Below are 16,041 nucleotides of genomic sequence, written 5' to 3' on the forward strand. Positions count from 1 at the left end.
CAAAAGGCTTATTTTCCCTTTTGTCTTAAACATGCATCGCTCGCTGTATGCCATTTTAAAAAAATTCCATAATCAACAGTTTGATCATGCAGATGCTTCGCATGAACAAACAGGTGCAGTTTAAAGCATCTGAGGTACTGCTGTAACGTTAGTCTGGTTCTCCGACTAATTTCAATAATTCTAATATGAAACCCAGATCCTAATCAAACATGGATTAACCAATTTTCCGGATTTTTGACAATGATCATTTTTTTGTAGTTTTTGCTTTTATGCCATAAGTCCGAATTTTAAGGGTAATTTTTGTAAGACTTACAGCAAAATCATAAAGGGTTGGCAGGTCTGCAGATGATTCTGATCACTAATAAACAATTTTTTATGTTGGTTTATGATCAAAGCATTCTTATTTTCAATCCTATGCAGTATTTGCTGAATACTCTTTCAAACATTTATATAAAGTGGTATTTGTTTTTGCATTAAATGCAAATTAGACACGAAATATAGTTTTAGACTTCATAATGCCTGATTCATTGATCAATTGAAATTTAAGCCTGCAATGATAAACTTATTCAAGCTGTTGAAATTGTCACACTGGCTGAGGACATCTGGTCTGGAAATACCGTGCCAAACTGGCTGAGGACATCTGGTCTGGAAATACCGTGTCAAACTAGTAACAATGTTCATTTCTGGGATGGTTTCCTTCTGAAATAAGCATAGCTTCTACATGAACTATATCCATGACCAGGCAGCAAACCTGACAATGGCTGTACTAACCTGAATTCAGGAATCCCAAATTCCAGTTACAGCTAGGTTTGGGTAGGATGAAATTTTCTAATATTGTCTTCAATGAACAGCTCACTACATCCATACATGCTGCAACTCTGAATGTCAGCAGCAAACTGTCCTTTCCTGCCAAATCCTCAAGCATAAAACTGAAAGAAAAAAACAATTAGTGGAGTTGTTGTATGGACTTACTGTGATAAAGGTAAATTTAGCGTGGAATTTTTCTTTTTTTTAAATGGGGTTGAAGGATGTCCTTTTCTCATGCAATATTTCATCTAAGGTGATACTGAGTAAATATGTAGTCATTTACCACTTCATCATCTGTATGCATATCCAACTCAATGAAAACAATTCTATAAACAAAAGCACAATATAAAATGATATAAAAGATATAGCAGTAATACTGGTTGTTATATACATTTCCTGAAGAAAGTTTAGATTTTAATGATCTAGTAGCTGAAGTTTAACTAAATTTTAATTCTACATTATGTAATATTTCATTGCATTTCATCAAAAGACATTTCATTCAGGATAATTCCTCAAAAACAACATCACCTCAATTGTCAAAACCCTTCCAAATCTAAACAAAAGGTTTTACAGGAAAAAAAACTATGAAAATGTTAATGATGTATAATTATGGGATTGCTTCAGTGGCCTAAGTGGTCAGAGCATATGCCTCGGATGTGGTAGGTTGCAGATTTCAACCCTGGCCAAGTCATACCAAACACACATAAAAATGGTACTGGCAGTTGCCTTGCTTGGCACACAGCATTAAGAGGTTAGTGTTAGAGTTGGTTGGCCGGGTGTCAGGATAATGAGATTGGGTGGGACATGATTCTACATGCCTGCGGCATGATGCCTCAGTGCTAGACATCACTATAAAACTGCCACACTGCAGACATTGTAGTGATATGACTGAAAAATTGTTAAAGCTACATTAAAAATCCAAATGATACACACACACAAAGTGTTTGACAATATAAGGAATGAATGTTGCGATAATCAAATGTCCACAACAGCTACTAATAGTTAAGACAAACTGGAGGAATTTTTTAATACAATGTTGCAATGAGGGAAGTTCTTTTCATGGAACATCATGCACTTGAGTCAACAATACTCACCTTACTCTTAATATACCATGCATAGTGAAGTTCTTTTCAACTCCCCACTCCAAGTTATTCAACATAACATCAAAATAAAGTTTCTCTAGTCCTACGGTGAGCCGGTATTTACAGTAATCAATGTCGAGGTACAGATTAAAGGTACGCTTTATCTCTTCCACCTCTACACAGCAATCAATTCTTGTACAGGAAGTGTTCATAGTGCATGTCATCCCATTAGGAATGCTGGGAAGGGCTGCTGGCAGATTTCCACATCCTACAATGATAACAAATAGTGGGCAAATATGGCACCCAACATTAAAACTGATGAAGTTCATTTTTTGTTGTGTTTTAATTCTGTCAAAAACACATTTTAAATAGCTGCAGCAGGCAGTTTTTACCCGGAATTATCCCTTATAAATGTTGAAGCCTGCTCAAAATCAAATGTACCTTGTAACAAATTTACATCAATTTAGTAGGAAATGAAATACTCTGAGCTACACATTTGAAGCAACAGAACAACAAAACATTTAATATTGTATTAAAATCGCCAGCTGTTTCCTTTATGTGTGACACAGTTCAATTTGCAACATACCAAAAATATTTCTCAAATTTGTGCACAATATAATACTTTTCTTTTGGAAATGAAAACAATTTTTCACTGCCAAATCCGACATTGAACACTGTAACATTTTTTTTACTGCATTAATTGCTTTGCTTTTTGTTCATCAAGGGGCTACAATTACTGCTAAAATTTCAAGGAATTATCAGTACTTTTTAAAGTCAAGTGATTCCGTGGCTTAGATGTAATAAATATACCATTGATCCATGGTGTTCCCTGTGTGTTTATACAACCTGGAGGGTCCTGTAGGAACTGTGTGACTCCAAGTGTTTCTAGTAAATTATCAACCATGAAACTAGTCAAAGACGGAGTCTGCTGTGATAGCCAATTATTGAAGTTAAAGGCTGAAATAAACAAGGTGCATGTAAAGATGGCAGAAAGAATAATTCTGAATGACACACACATACACACAGACAGATATATATATATATATATATATATATATATATATATATATATATATATATATATATATATATATATATATATATATATATAATGTCAATCATTTTTTCACAATGATATATAGACTAAAGTTTGTTACAGTAAAAAATTCATGAGAGTCTGTTAAAATTTATGTTGCTTTTTTGGATGATTTTGTGTCCAATTACACAAGGAATACCAATTTTGAAAAATTCTTGACAAATCTTTCTACATCTTTCACAATGGTAATATAAAATTGAGATGCCAAGACTGTTAATAATTAATTAACAATTGAAAATTCATTTGCAAAAATAAAACCAAAACCTCTCAGTAGTAACAATTAGTCAAATATAAAACTGTTCACCTGTAACTAAATAAATGTCCACTATTCATGACTGACATAGAATGGAAGTCTGGAATAAAAAGGCGAGCATCTTTTTAAAAGAAAACATGAAAACATTACTTATAAAATATGGTAGGAATTTTTCGGACTCAACTCTAGTCTGTTAAATTTGGTATAAAAACACAGAAGAGTCAGTGAAAACAAGAGTACAGTAGTCCCCCTCTTGAACGGCCCCCCTGACCAGCAGCCACCTGCTCCTTACGGCCAGAATCCATTGGCACCGACGAGTTTGTGTTCAAAAGTACCCCTCGCGAAAGGCCACCTGGCTAACGCGACCAGCATATTAGTGCAAAATTATAAAATTGACCCCTCACAAGCGGCCGCATTTTATTTGAATATGTTTCCAGAACCAGTATTGTATTCATAACATGTGTTAAGTAATCCGATTTCTGTTTCCCGATGTCAGGTTTTCATTACTGAAAGAAGTGTTGAGTAAAGTACATTTACCACTAAGGTTAATATTGTATCATTTACGCCTCAAGAAAAGATAAATTTTTTCCATAAAAACCGAGAAAGACTCAAATTTTAATCCATACAAAAGGGTACGTACATGTAATCCAATTAGCCTTACTGCTGTGTTATCATAAGATGTCCGGTTTAGTCACTCTGATAATTGTTAAGATTACAATTATCGAACAGTAGTAACAGCTGAGAAGTGGCAGCATCTATGTACAATACCCCAGCCAGCAGGAAAATGGTTTAATAGCCTTTATGGCTTCCCTTAGTAAGATGTTGAGCTTGCTCACTTTGGTAATCAGTGGCTATTACTACTGACAATAATTGTCAAAATTACGAATCCTAGCGGCCGCGAGGTCAAATCTGCATGATGTTAATGGTACATATCGAAGCCGTTTTGGCTTCTCTCACTTAGTGTAAAGAAATGTATAAAAACAATAGGGTACCAGACTGCGACTAACGAATCACGTGACAAGACCACTTCCTTTAAAAACACACGGCAATTTGTTTACATGCATACAAAATTGTTTTATCAGTATTGTAGTTGGCAACGTGAATAACTTAATGCAAAAAGATCAACATGTCATCGAGGAAAATAAAAATTCTGAGTTTAGAGGAGAACGTGAAAGTAATTCAACTGCCGGGGGGGAGGGTCGTCGAGGATCCTTGCAGAAAACTAACGTTGGGAAGACTAAGATAAACAATATCGTGAAAGATAATGAAACAATTCTGCAGAAGTGGAAAGGTGAAATGGACGGAGAAAGGAAGATTGTTTGAGCCAGGAGACGTTTGTATCCTGATTTGAAAGACAAGAAAAAGCAAAAATTTTGTCAGTTGAATTGGGATATGACGACTTTACCGCAAGTAACGGATGGTTGCACAGATTTCAAGTGCGACACAATATCAAGTGTTCTGTCATTAGCGGCGAATCAGCTGATGTTAATAATCAAGTTGTCGAAGATTGGAACAAAAGACTAAACGATATATGCAGGGGATATGACAGCAAGGATATTTTTAATGTGACGAGACTGGTTTGTTTTTTAGACTGTTACCAGCAAAGTGACAGATGATGTGAACTGTAGCATAATTATAAAGACAGTTGTAAAACTATATCAATGGTTATTCATAGCATTCTTTTGCAAATGATGACAAAGTTTGTTTTACATTTATTTCACATCATGCATGTGATTTTTTAATTAAAATAATAAATATTTAAAATTAAATGTACTTGTGACTTTTTTCATATGTATTTACTATTTGCATTTGTCATCCCCCTCTAGAAAGGCCACCCGCATTATAAGGCCACTTCCCTGCTGCATTAGGGGTGGCCTTGTAAGAGGGGGACTACTGTATACCTCTTATGTCCACTTATGAAAAGACTCCTACCGAAAAGCCCATTTTTATACTACATATTTCAATACCCAATGGTCCAGAACCATCAATTTATATACTTATGCTGCAATCAGTTTTCATGGACAACTAAAAATAAAAAATACTGAATACAGAAAAGTATAAAAATGGACCTCTGTACAACTTACTTGAAACATGAACCCAATTTGGTTGAAATACCTTTAATAGTCTGACAGCTGTACTCTAGAAAAGCAAATGTTTACAAATAGAGTGTGGCAATAACAGAAAGATATAATGATAAATATATTAATCCATATTATATACCAGGGAGGTAGCAAAACATTTTATGCAATATCTCCACATGAGTTAATAAGACCTCACTTAACCTCTTTGGGTCAAATTCATGTACTGGAGGAAACTATTTAAAACTGCCTCAAACATCACACTTTTCTTCGAACTGACCAGCATGCATGCCTCAAGTCTGTTGACGACTTAAAACAGTTTGCTCAATCAGTTTTTCAAAAAAGGATCTTGTACTGCTTATTTAGGGCTGCCATATTGGAAAAAAGAATGAACCTCCATATTGAAGAGTTACCAACAGTCACAATGGCAGCTAACTATGTTAGCATGAATAGTGGCATTGTTTAAGGCTTTCATCAGTGTGTTTATTATGATGAGCTTCACTCAGTTTTTTAAAGTATGAAGTACAGGTGTTACATAAAATACAGTAACAATTAACAGTTTCTCTGTTTCAGGAAAGAAAGGGAGGGCAAACAGTGGCATTAGTGCCTTACTAAACACTGTGCTGGTATTTGACTTCCCTGAACTGAAAAGCTGTTAATTCATTTTTGTTCACTAAATCTCATCTTCCCAATTCTATATCATTCCATCATGAGTATCTGTGAAAACAAATGCTCCTGGTTAGTTCCTGCTATACTACCCAATTCTCTCACCCCATCTCTACCCTTATAGGACATGTCCATTTCCCACTATTTATTTATTAATAATATACCCAAGACAGCTTTCCTATTTGGCATCCCTAAGTTAAAATATGAAGTAATTTAATACCTGTATTGAGAAAATCCATGTTTCCGGAGCATACTGTCTTTGGCACAAGAAGATTCTGGAACACACTAGTACCAAGTATGCAAGTGACCTGGTCTAAGCACACAGAGATGTGAAGATTTATTAAGAACATTCCTTCTGATGACAGATCATCTATCTGAAAACTAAATCACACAGAAATGCATGTCAAAATCAAACTAGAAATCAGTAAATCTGGACTTTGGTATAATACATTAGAGTATAGCCCATGCAAGAGGTATGGTCTAAGCACATAGAGATATCAAGACTTATCGGGAACATTCCTTCTGATGACAGACCATCTGGAATCTAGATCACACTGCGAAATACATATTAAAAACAAAATGAGAACAGGAATATCTGTACAGTGTGACCCTGCTATAACATGATCCATTATAACATGAATTTGGATATAACACTGGCACCCAAACTTTTATATAAATGTATTTATCTCGTACATGGAAAATACAAATACTTTCTTAAAAGTACGAAAAAAACCATAGAAAGTTTATTATCATTTTGGGGAAGAGACTGCATATGAATAATACAAGATGATTGGGGCATGGCTCCTAAAAGTCTTTTTCTCGTACATCAAAATATAGTTTTATCCTTCTTAGAAGTGCGAAAAATAATGTGTAAAAGTTTATTCTTGGACCATGTAGGGCTTTGCCAATGTCACTAACTGTGATTTTATTTTCCTTATTGGTGGCAAAATATACCATCTACCATTTTTTTTTTGGCAACACTGTTGGCTGTTTAAACTTGTATATACAACCATTGGTTTGGAGTGGAGAAATTCAGAGGCCCCATGAAATGAAGCTGCAAATTTGATATAAAATTCACTGAAATTTATCTATTATTACATAAACAAATTCTTTGTCCATATTGACAAACCATCTTAACAGCGTAGTGTTATATCATAATCTGCTTATGTTCACATCTAGCATGAGTACTCTATGTTGTGAGATATCTGCTATTTTTGTTGTTGACACTTCTGGTAGTGGAGATCAACCAGACGTGGCATTATCTCATAATCTATCTTTCATCAAATTTTTGACTGCTCACTAATAATTAATGTATTAATGTAGACTGGCACCTGTATGTGGATGGAAAGTAAAATACCTCTTCTTTTCACTCAGAATTAAATCCTTCAGAACACACATTTTCTGTAGTAATCCCTGCCATCAGACTATAACATCTGCATCGTCCATTGACCCTTTGTTAAATTTCTGACACATGCGTGGAAGGCAGCATTACAAATGTAAAAACACAAACGAACAAACAAACAATAAAAAACAACATCTTACTTGTTGGTCTATTCAATAGGCAGGGAGCAACAGTAACTACAATCGACCAAATGACAGCCAATTCCTTTTTTAAAAAATTTACCCAGATAAAATAGTTTGCTGAAATTTCAAAGAAAACAGATAACCTTTGAAGCACCAATTGTTATGAAAATGTACTAAGCAAATGGAAAAAAAATCAGTCACAGGCAACACAATTATTTGATGTTGCCGCCACAATAAGAAATGGGCATTTGTTTGGTTCTCCAAAGCTGTCCTTTAGCAGTGACTTCAATAACGCATGCACCCTTCATCAAACAAAGCTGACTACAATCTTCAATAAAAACAAAAAAATCTTTCCTCAAAGGAAGTCAGTACTAAACTTAAATAAAAGCAATGGAATCTGATGGATTGTTTCATTTTCCAATGTGGCTGGAACATGTTTACTGTGCCGTGAAAGTTTCCTTTCTGTAGAGAAAAAGTTTATACTTACGAATGCTACCAACAGTGGCTTAAGACGCAAAGTAACTTTTACCAACTTGGGACATAATGAAAAGTAAATGTGCTTCATCATCCGTTATGTGATTGTGCTATGTTTTTCCACTGAAATCAGACCTATATGACCTGTGACAAAATTACTGAATATTTTAAATCTGTGCGTATGCATATTTTTGATGGAATTACTTGCAGATTCAATGTATGTGATGAGATTCGTGGGTGAATACACAGTTTTGATACTCTATTCATGCTATACATTAAACATGTATATATCAACAGTATACATGTATATATACCAATCCATGGTTCTCTCGCGGGTGTGTACACAGTATTGATACTCTATTCATGCTATACATTAAACATGTATATATCAACAGTATACACGTATATATACCAATCCATGGTTCTCTTTATAAGGTAAAATATTACATACACCTTCTCTGTTTTCACTACAAGTGTATTTCTCATTTAATATGCATCGATTTAAGATGGTAACTGTGCCATGAAGCACGTATTTTACCACCAGCATTTATTACCTACCCCCTCCCCCCACATTTTTTTGGGTACATGCATATCTTCAGCTAACTGACCTGGTTGCTTGTAACATGGTTCGGTCTATAACAATCAGGTTCAATGGCGCCCAACTTCTGTGTTATAGTGGGGTCAAACTGTACTTATGTATAATGTAACACTGCAAACACCTGATTATCTGCCATTACATTCTGTTCAGATAAATTAGGGTTAGTTCAAGGTAGTTTTTCTTTGAAAAATCAGTGCTGACTGAAGATCAAAATGAGGTGATCATTACATTATGCCTTCTTTGCTATGATCCCATTGATTACAGGTGTATCATAGCACAACGAACTCTGGGATAGATTGGATGTAAAACGGCATGGTTGGGACTTCTAACTCATATTAAATAATGGAAAAAAAATACTTGTACAATTTAAATAATATCAATAATATTAATGTCAAAGAAAATAATAAAGTCAACAAAAAGTATTCAAATATTTAGGAAATCTTAGCAATATATGACCTGTTATAAATCAGTGATGCAGGCTTTCTGTCAAGTGGACAACTAATGTGATCTCAATAACATTGTTATACTGTCATACACCAGCCATGCAAGCTTTCTGTCTATCATGTGGATAACCAATGTGATCTCATTAACTGTCATAAATCAGCCATGAAAGTTTTCTGTCTTGTCAAGTGGACAACTAATGTGATCTCAATAACTGTGTCATACTGTCATACAACAGCCATGCAGGCTTTCTCTCATGTGGACAACTGATGTGATCTCAACAACTGTCATACTGTCATCAATCAGCCATGCAGACTTTCTGTCTGTCATGTGGATAACCATTGTGATCTCATTAACTGTCATAAATCAGCCATGAACGTTTTCCGTCTTGTCATGTGGACAACTGATGTGATCTCAATAACTGTGTCATACTATCATAAATCAGCCATGAAGGCTTTCTATCATGTGGAAAACTCATGTGACCTAAATAAGTCTGTCATACTGTCATAAATCAGCCATGAAGGCTTTCTTTCATGTGGACAACCAATATGATCTAATAACCGTGCCATACTGAAACAATGCATTCACCAACAAACTCTTAACTTTTTGCATCTGATAAGTAGTCCACAACCTTTAATCTGTGCAAATTTGATAAAATATTTATATTCATTCATATATCATTTTTATAGGCAATTAGTGAAAGCATACTTTTTATACACATTTCTATGTAAAGACTCTTATTTAAAAAAAGATATTTAACTAAGAGTAATGAAAAAAGTCACAAAAATCTATGAATGTTTAAGTAATTTTAAATTGCAAGCAATCATACATATGTAAAACTATAAATTCTGACACAAAATTTAAATATTCCAATATATGGCAAGTGATCATGTGTAATATCCGGAGTAGAACCAATATGCACAGACCATGTCTGGCTAGGGCTTATGCAATGTGTCTGGTCTAACCTGTTTGTAGTTGTTAAACTAATGGAAATATGATTCCATTAACCTTGAATTCAGTTGTTGTTGTTGTGGGGTTTAACGCCATTTTTCAGCACGATAGGCTATACATGGCGGCCAGTATTAATGGTGGAGGAAGAACCCGGAAAACCCCGGAAAGAACCACCGACCCACGAGAAGCTACTGGCAAGCTTTCTCACATGCCCACATTGGCTGAATCTTAGAATCGAACCGCCGCAGACAGAGGTGAGATGGCAGTGATCCGTAACGAAGAGCGCTTTAGACCACTCGTTGAATTCAGTACTGAATAACTGAATTTCACTGGATACAATGCATAATCTTTTAAACTTATCTTTACTGTATTCAAATGGAATACACAGTATACAAACAGGAATATAATCAACTTTGTTGTATACTGTCTTTCATTAACATGTATTATTGCATGTAAAGATTCTTTAATTGAAAATTCTGTCATACACGATACAAGAAAGCACTACCATTTCATACTTACTCAATGTTGATGAAATTGTTCAAGCTGATTTTATCCTTCATTCCAAATCTATAATCAAGAAGGAGTTTTTCAAATCTGAGTTTCTCGATCCCACCAATGATTTTAAAATTGCAGTCAGAATTATCCAGCTGAAGGTAAATTCTAGCTGTCCTATCCACCATTGGAAGATACATACAACATTCAAATGCATCACAGGATTTGCTGACATGGCATTTCAGATTGCTAGGCAACTTTGGAACAGTCAGTTGTTTTGGACATTCTGGAAAAAAAATGTTGTAAATAGAGGATCTCACTGAAAGAAGAGTTGATATCTGAAATCAAGGCATAGTTGCTAGACAGACACAGCTGTTGCATGACTGTTGCATATTAATTCTGTTCAGTATCTTCAGTCACATCAGAGAAAGTATTTCTTATATTCCAAGATTTTGTCTCTGTTACCAGGAAAAATGCTGCTAAGATTAAAAAATAATATCATGCAACAACCAGTTCCATGCAACAATAACTGCAGACCATCTAACCCAAAGAATGTTATAAAACATGTCAAATTTGGGTCAACAGTAAGCTTAAAGAGGAATATGTAGGCCATCTGCTTTATGTTAGTGAAACTTAGATATAGGTAACTAATAATTAACTAGAGAAATGGAGATCAATATACTCTCGTCTTTCTTGCATCACAACCATACCCCATGATGAAGCTATAGCAAAAATAACCACATAACTCTTCTGATAATTGTTTGAGAACAATAGTTTGCCAACATTCTCATCTTTTGATGATGACCATTATAATACAAACTAAGTTACACAGGAATCCACAAAAACCTGAAACAGTATTTGCATTCACAAGATTCTCTTATACACTGCATCCAGTCAAAATAGACAATAACTCTTACAATGATCAAAGGAGCGCAAACATTTGTCAGTATGTGAACAATTAGATGATGATCCTAAAAAATAACCAAGTTTCACAGTGATCCATAACAAAAATTGTGAGAGCAAATATATACACCATATATTTCCAACTTTCATAACAATTCATCAATAACTGCAGGACCACGTTGCAGTAACAATCATATCATACACTATATAGAGCTACAAGACACTGACCAAGGAGATTCCAGTGTATAAGCAGCATACACTTTGTTATGTACCAAACCCAATGTCCACCAAACTTGATTTGAAATTTACATTATACACCCAGGAGTTCTGGTCAATAAAGTACCAAAGATTTTGTTAGAAAAAGTTTGAACAGAATTAGATGCACTAATTAACAGCAATGAGTACTGTCAATTGGTTTATACTACCATCATCAACTTAAAAGTTTGAGAATGAATTATTAATACACAAAAAATACACTGCACATAAAAATCTGCAGATTCATAGCACATACCTATATTCCAACCATCAGAAGGAGAGTATGGGGCTGCATTGCGGTCACATGATGTGTTGCTAAAGTAACTTGCCACACCCAATTTCTCCAGCAGAACCTGTTTTTGCCAATCAACAAGTTCATCTTTCAAACTTTTACCATAAGTCTTGAGCCAGGAGCTGACATTAAAATCTGAAATAAAATAACGTCTCTATTGAAAAATGTTCTACACTTCAATGAGGCAACAGGACAAAAATTTCTTTTGAGCAAAGATATTTACTTCTCTTCTATCTACAAATCATTAATATTATTTCCAAATAATATCATAGATAGAATATGTTATTTTGGTACATATCAGAGCAAGAAATTTTTTCCAGCTATTGATAAATGGAAATAAAACAAAAACCTGTCAGGCCCCTAACCAGAAAATTAAATTGCTGGTCCCTAAAATAACTGCGGTATAATGCAGTACATATCATGGTATAATGAGAAATACCATCATACAAATTTTTCATAGTACCCAACTCTAGTAGGTAGGTATATAAATTGAAAGACAGATACAAAAATTTTCATGTTTTAAAATTTAAAAAAAAATATTGGCCATTGCAGTAGTAACACTATAAATGAGCTTGGACAAATACGTAATTAGTTCCTACTTAGGCTAAGATTTAACCCTTGAAGTTACTGTCTCAACATAGGTCACACTGCAAGAAGAGGTCTCAAAGCACTTGTCATGATGCATCTTGCTATTTACACACCTAGGTATTTTTGCTTGACGTGAATGGCTGCTAAATTAAATCTGATTGGTATATTGGACCCTGGAACAAACACTGAGCCCTGGTGCAAACAGTCTGTCAGATTTTTAACCTTGCATTCATCAAGGAAGTTCTACAAATGCTTGTTTAAAATAAACACAACAAGTGAAACCCAGAATGGCTGACTCCCATCATGGTACATCATCTGATGACAAATGATAATTTCATTCAACAAATCCTGGTTCATGATGATTTTGAAAGTTGTTGTTGTTCTTCTTCTTCTTGTAGGGATTAATGCCATTTTTCAGCACAACATAGGCTATGCATGGTGGCCAGTATAAATGGTGGAGGAAGAACCCGGAAAAACCCTGGAGAGAAAGACCAACCCACAAGAAGCTACTGGCAAGTTTTCTCCAGTACTCACATAGGCTGAGCCCAAGACTCGAACCCACACAGACAGAGGTGAGATGGCAGTGATCCGTAATGGTTAGCGCTTTAGACCACTCAATGGACTAAAATATACCAATGAATAACAAGAGGAAATGGAGAAAAAAACAAGGTAAAACTTAATCTTAGACCTTCATTTCCTTTAAAAATGTTGATGGTGAGTACTGTATCATGGTTCCATATTTACACTATTTTCAAAATACTGCAGTTTTGTAGATATCACAATTCTCAGTAGAACAAAGTTTGGTACATAACAAGGTTGGTGGTTATAGACCCCAATTACAGCATTATAATGAGGGAGAGGTGTATTTTTTAATTTTTATTTTAAAAAAAGAGAAGACATGAAATGCAAAGGTATTTTGCAGTTTTCACCTGTATTTTCATCTGTAAGTGTAAATATGATAGTCACACATGACTTGTTGCTTCTAATAAAGATCATAATTCAATAATTATTTTTCATAGGTCATTTTTGTACCTATTAAAATAAAGACAATTTAAAAGCATAGTGCAATTTTCACTTCTTTTCTGAGACAGTACAAAACTGAGGGATTTTCTATTATAAAACAATAGAACACTTTATGGGTTAATGACCCTCACAATAAAAACTCAACTTTTGGAAAAACAATTATAAGACCTGAATGCACTTATTAATCTGAAATCATAATTAAAGTTTAATCAATTCATATGTTTTTTAACTGACTGACCAGAAGGAAGGAAAAAGAGCAGGGTATCACCATTTGTATGTTGTAAAAGAATCAAATGACACAAAAGGACAAAATTTATAAGAGTATGTTCACTAAGTGTCACCTATTCTTGAGTATCAGGAAAGATCAACAACATTTCTGCATGATGAAAATGCATATGAATAAGTCATGAAATATCCTGCAATAGTTCACAAAGATGCTAACAATAATGGATAATATACATGATCCATGCTTTCATTTTAATTAAGTGACAACTATGCATATTTATTTTGTGCAGCTTTGAGAATACAACAAAGTGCAACCATAAAGTACCACCAGTTATACTCAACTTTCTTCATTCATTCAAAATAAATTACCTAAATTATCTGTCACTTCAAAACTTAAGAACAATTAAAGAAGCTTTCTTTAAATTACTGGCAACGTTGTTTTGTACCAAGGAAATACTGGTATTTTCCCTAAACTTGGGTCGTGGAAAAATTCACACTGGCAGCATCTAAAGCATAAGCTATCTTTTGGAGAAATTTTTTTTGCCTATTTCACAAATATTTTTATGGTAGAGTGATTGACTGATTCATTCATTCATTGATATGGTAACTGATAGTTTGTGTGATATATTTGGTTATTTATGCTTAAGACTTGTTATCTTTTCAAGTCAGAAATACGCATAATAAATATGTTGTTTCAATCTACTTACTTGGATCTAATGGAGGTAAATCCCAGTTGAGAGCTGGTTTGGGGACTTTGGCATTGCCCACAACTGGAATTTGTTCACAGATATCTGACAAACAGATGCTGACATTGTAACTCAGTAAGACAGCTCTCTCATTCACAAGATCCTTCAGAGTGTAGCTGAAAACAAAGTTATGAACAAATTTCTAATATTAAGAAAGCGATTCATAGTATCATGTGTTTAACTTAATAAAATAAACAAATTGTCACACCTATTCATGCTTAGGAAACGTGTTTAACTGAATGAATCAGCAAACTGTCAACTAATTGATTCAAGGTTAGAACACTGCCCCATTTCAAATGTTATTTTTAAGAAACACTGTATGATGATTTATTTTTAATGATTATGAAGTAATCAAACTGTTTTATGGTAAAAACATATACAAACAACACAGTCATATACACAGACGGCAAATTACAGATTTAAGAAAATATGCAAACAACACAGTCATATACACAGATGGCAAATTACAGATTTAAGAAAATATACAAACAACACATATACACAGATGGCAAATTACAGATTTAAGAAAATATGCAAACAACACATTCATATACACAGATAGCAAATTACAGATTTAAGAAAATATACAAACAACACAGTCATATACACAGATGGCAAATTACAGATTTAAGAAAATATACAAACAACACAAACAACACAGTCATATACACAGATGGCAAATTACAGATTTAAGAAAATATACAAACAACACAGTCATATACACAGATGGCAAATTACAGATTTAAGAAAATATACAAACAACACAGTCATATACACAAACAGCAAATTACAGATTTAAGAAAAAAAAAATCCTGTCTTCATATTTGCAAAATGGTTCTGAACTGAAAAAATATTTTAATACTGAATTAAAACTGAATCAGATTAAGATACAAAGTTATTATTATTGTTTATTTAATTTGGTCCCAATGGATCATGGGTAAATTAATTACCCAACTCTACAGGATTTATACATCAAGATGAGTAAGAATGAGATTAGTCAATTACAAAACCTACTCTATTCTAATCAGTCCAAACAAGTACAAGTGTTGTACTTTCTCCCACTCAATGTCGAACAGGTTGAGTTCTAATCGAAACTTCTCCACTGACACAGTAAGCTTGAAAGTGTTGGTGTCCAAATGTAAAGATGTCTGGAAGTATTGGTTCAGAGCAGCCACCCTGACACAGCAGAAGAAGCTGGCACAATCATTGGGAATATGGCAACGCATCACTGCTGGATCCAGATCCTTCACAGTTATAGCCCTAGGACACTCTGAAACATTGACAGATTACATTGGGTTTGTGGAAATGGATATAATATTCTTCTGAAATATTGTACGTTTGTGTGTTTTTTAATCAACGTTCCCGATTTTCAATGATGGTGGGATTTTTATAACAAAACACAAAATAACCATTATGTTCCATGATGATATTATAAGAAGGCACAATCACCCAGGTAAAAGTCTGATGGAATCATTTTCATTAAATGTGTTGTTATAGTTTTAAAATGTGTTGTTATAGTGTTAGTTATATTTTGCTAAAATGTTACG

At 34.1% G+C, this 16,041-nt stretch overlaps 1 protein-coding gene across 1 annotated transcript in view; it reads right to left on the reverse strand.

The window, feature by feature from the left end:
• LOC149782249 (uncharacterized) overlaps window positions 1–16,041 on the reverse strand; it is a 665,894-nt gene that overhangs the window by 433,870 nt on the left and 215,983 nt on the right. The window contains exons 74-79 of the mRNA XM_089935099.1: window positions 15,509–15,764; window positions 14,456–14,610; window positions 11,877–12,047; window positions 2,700–2,846; window positions 1,902–2,157; window positions 772–929 (exon numbers count right to left, since the gene is read on the reverse strand). Coding sequence (XP_089791225.1) covers window positions 772–929; window positions 1,902–2,157; window positions 2,700–2,846; window positions 11,877–12,047; window positions 14,456–14,610; window positions 15,509–15,764 — 1,143 coding nt within the window. The remainder of the gene's footprint in view (window positions 1–771; window positions 930–1,901; window positions 2,158–2,699; window positions 2,847–11,876; window positions 12,048–14,455; window positions 14,611–15,508; window positions 15,765–16,041) is intronic.

Source organism: Sinohyriopsis cumingii, chromosome 15, assembly GCF_028554795.1.
Source record: "Sinohyriopsis cumingii isolate HCF-2022 chromosome 15, ASM2855479v2, whole genome shotgun sequence".
In the NCBI taxonomy this organism is placed as follows: Eukaryota; Metazoa; Mollusca; class Bivalvia; order Unionida; family Unionidae; genus Sinohyriopsis; species Sinohyriopsis cumingii.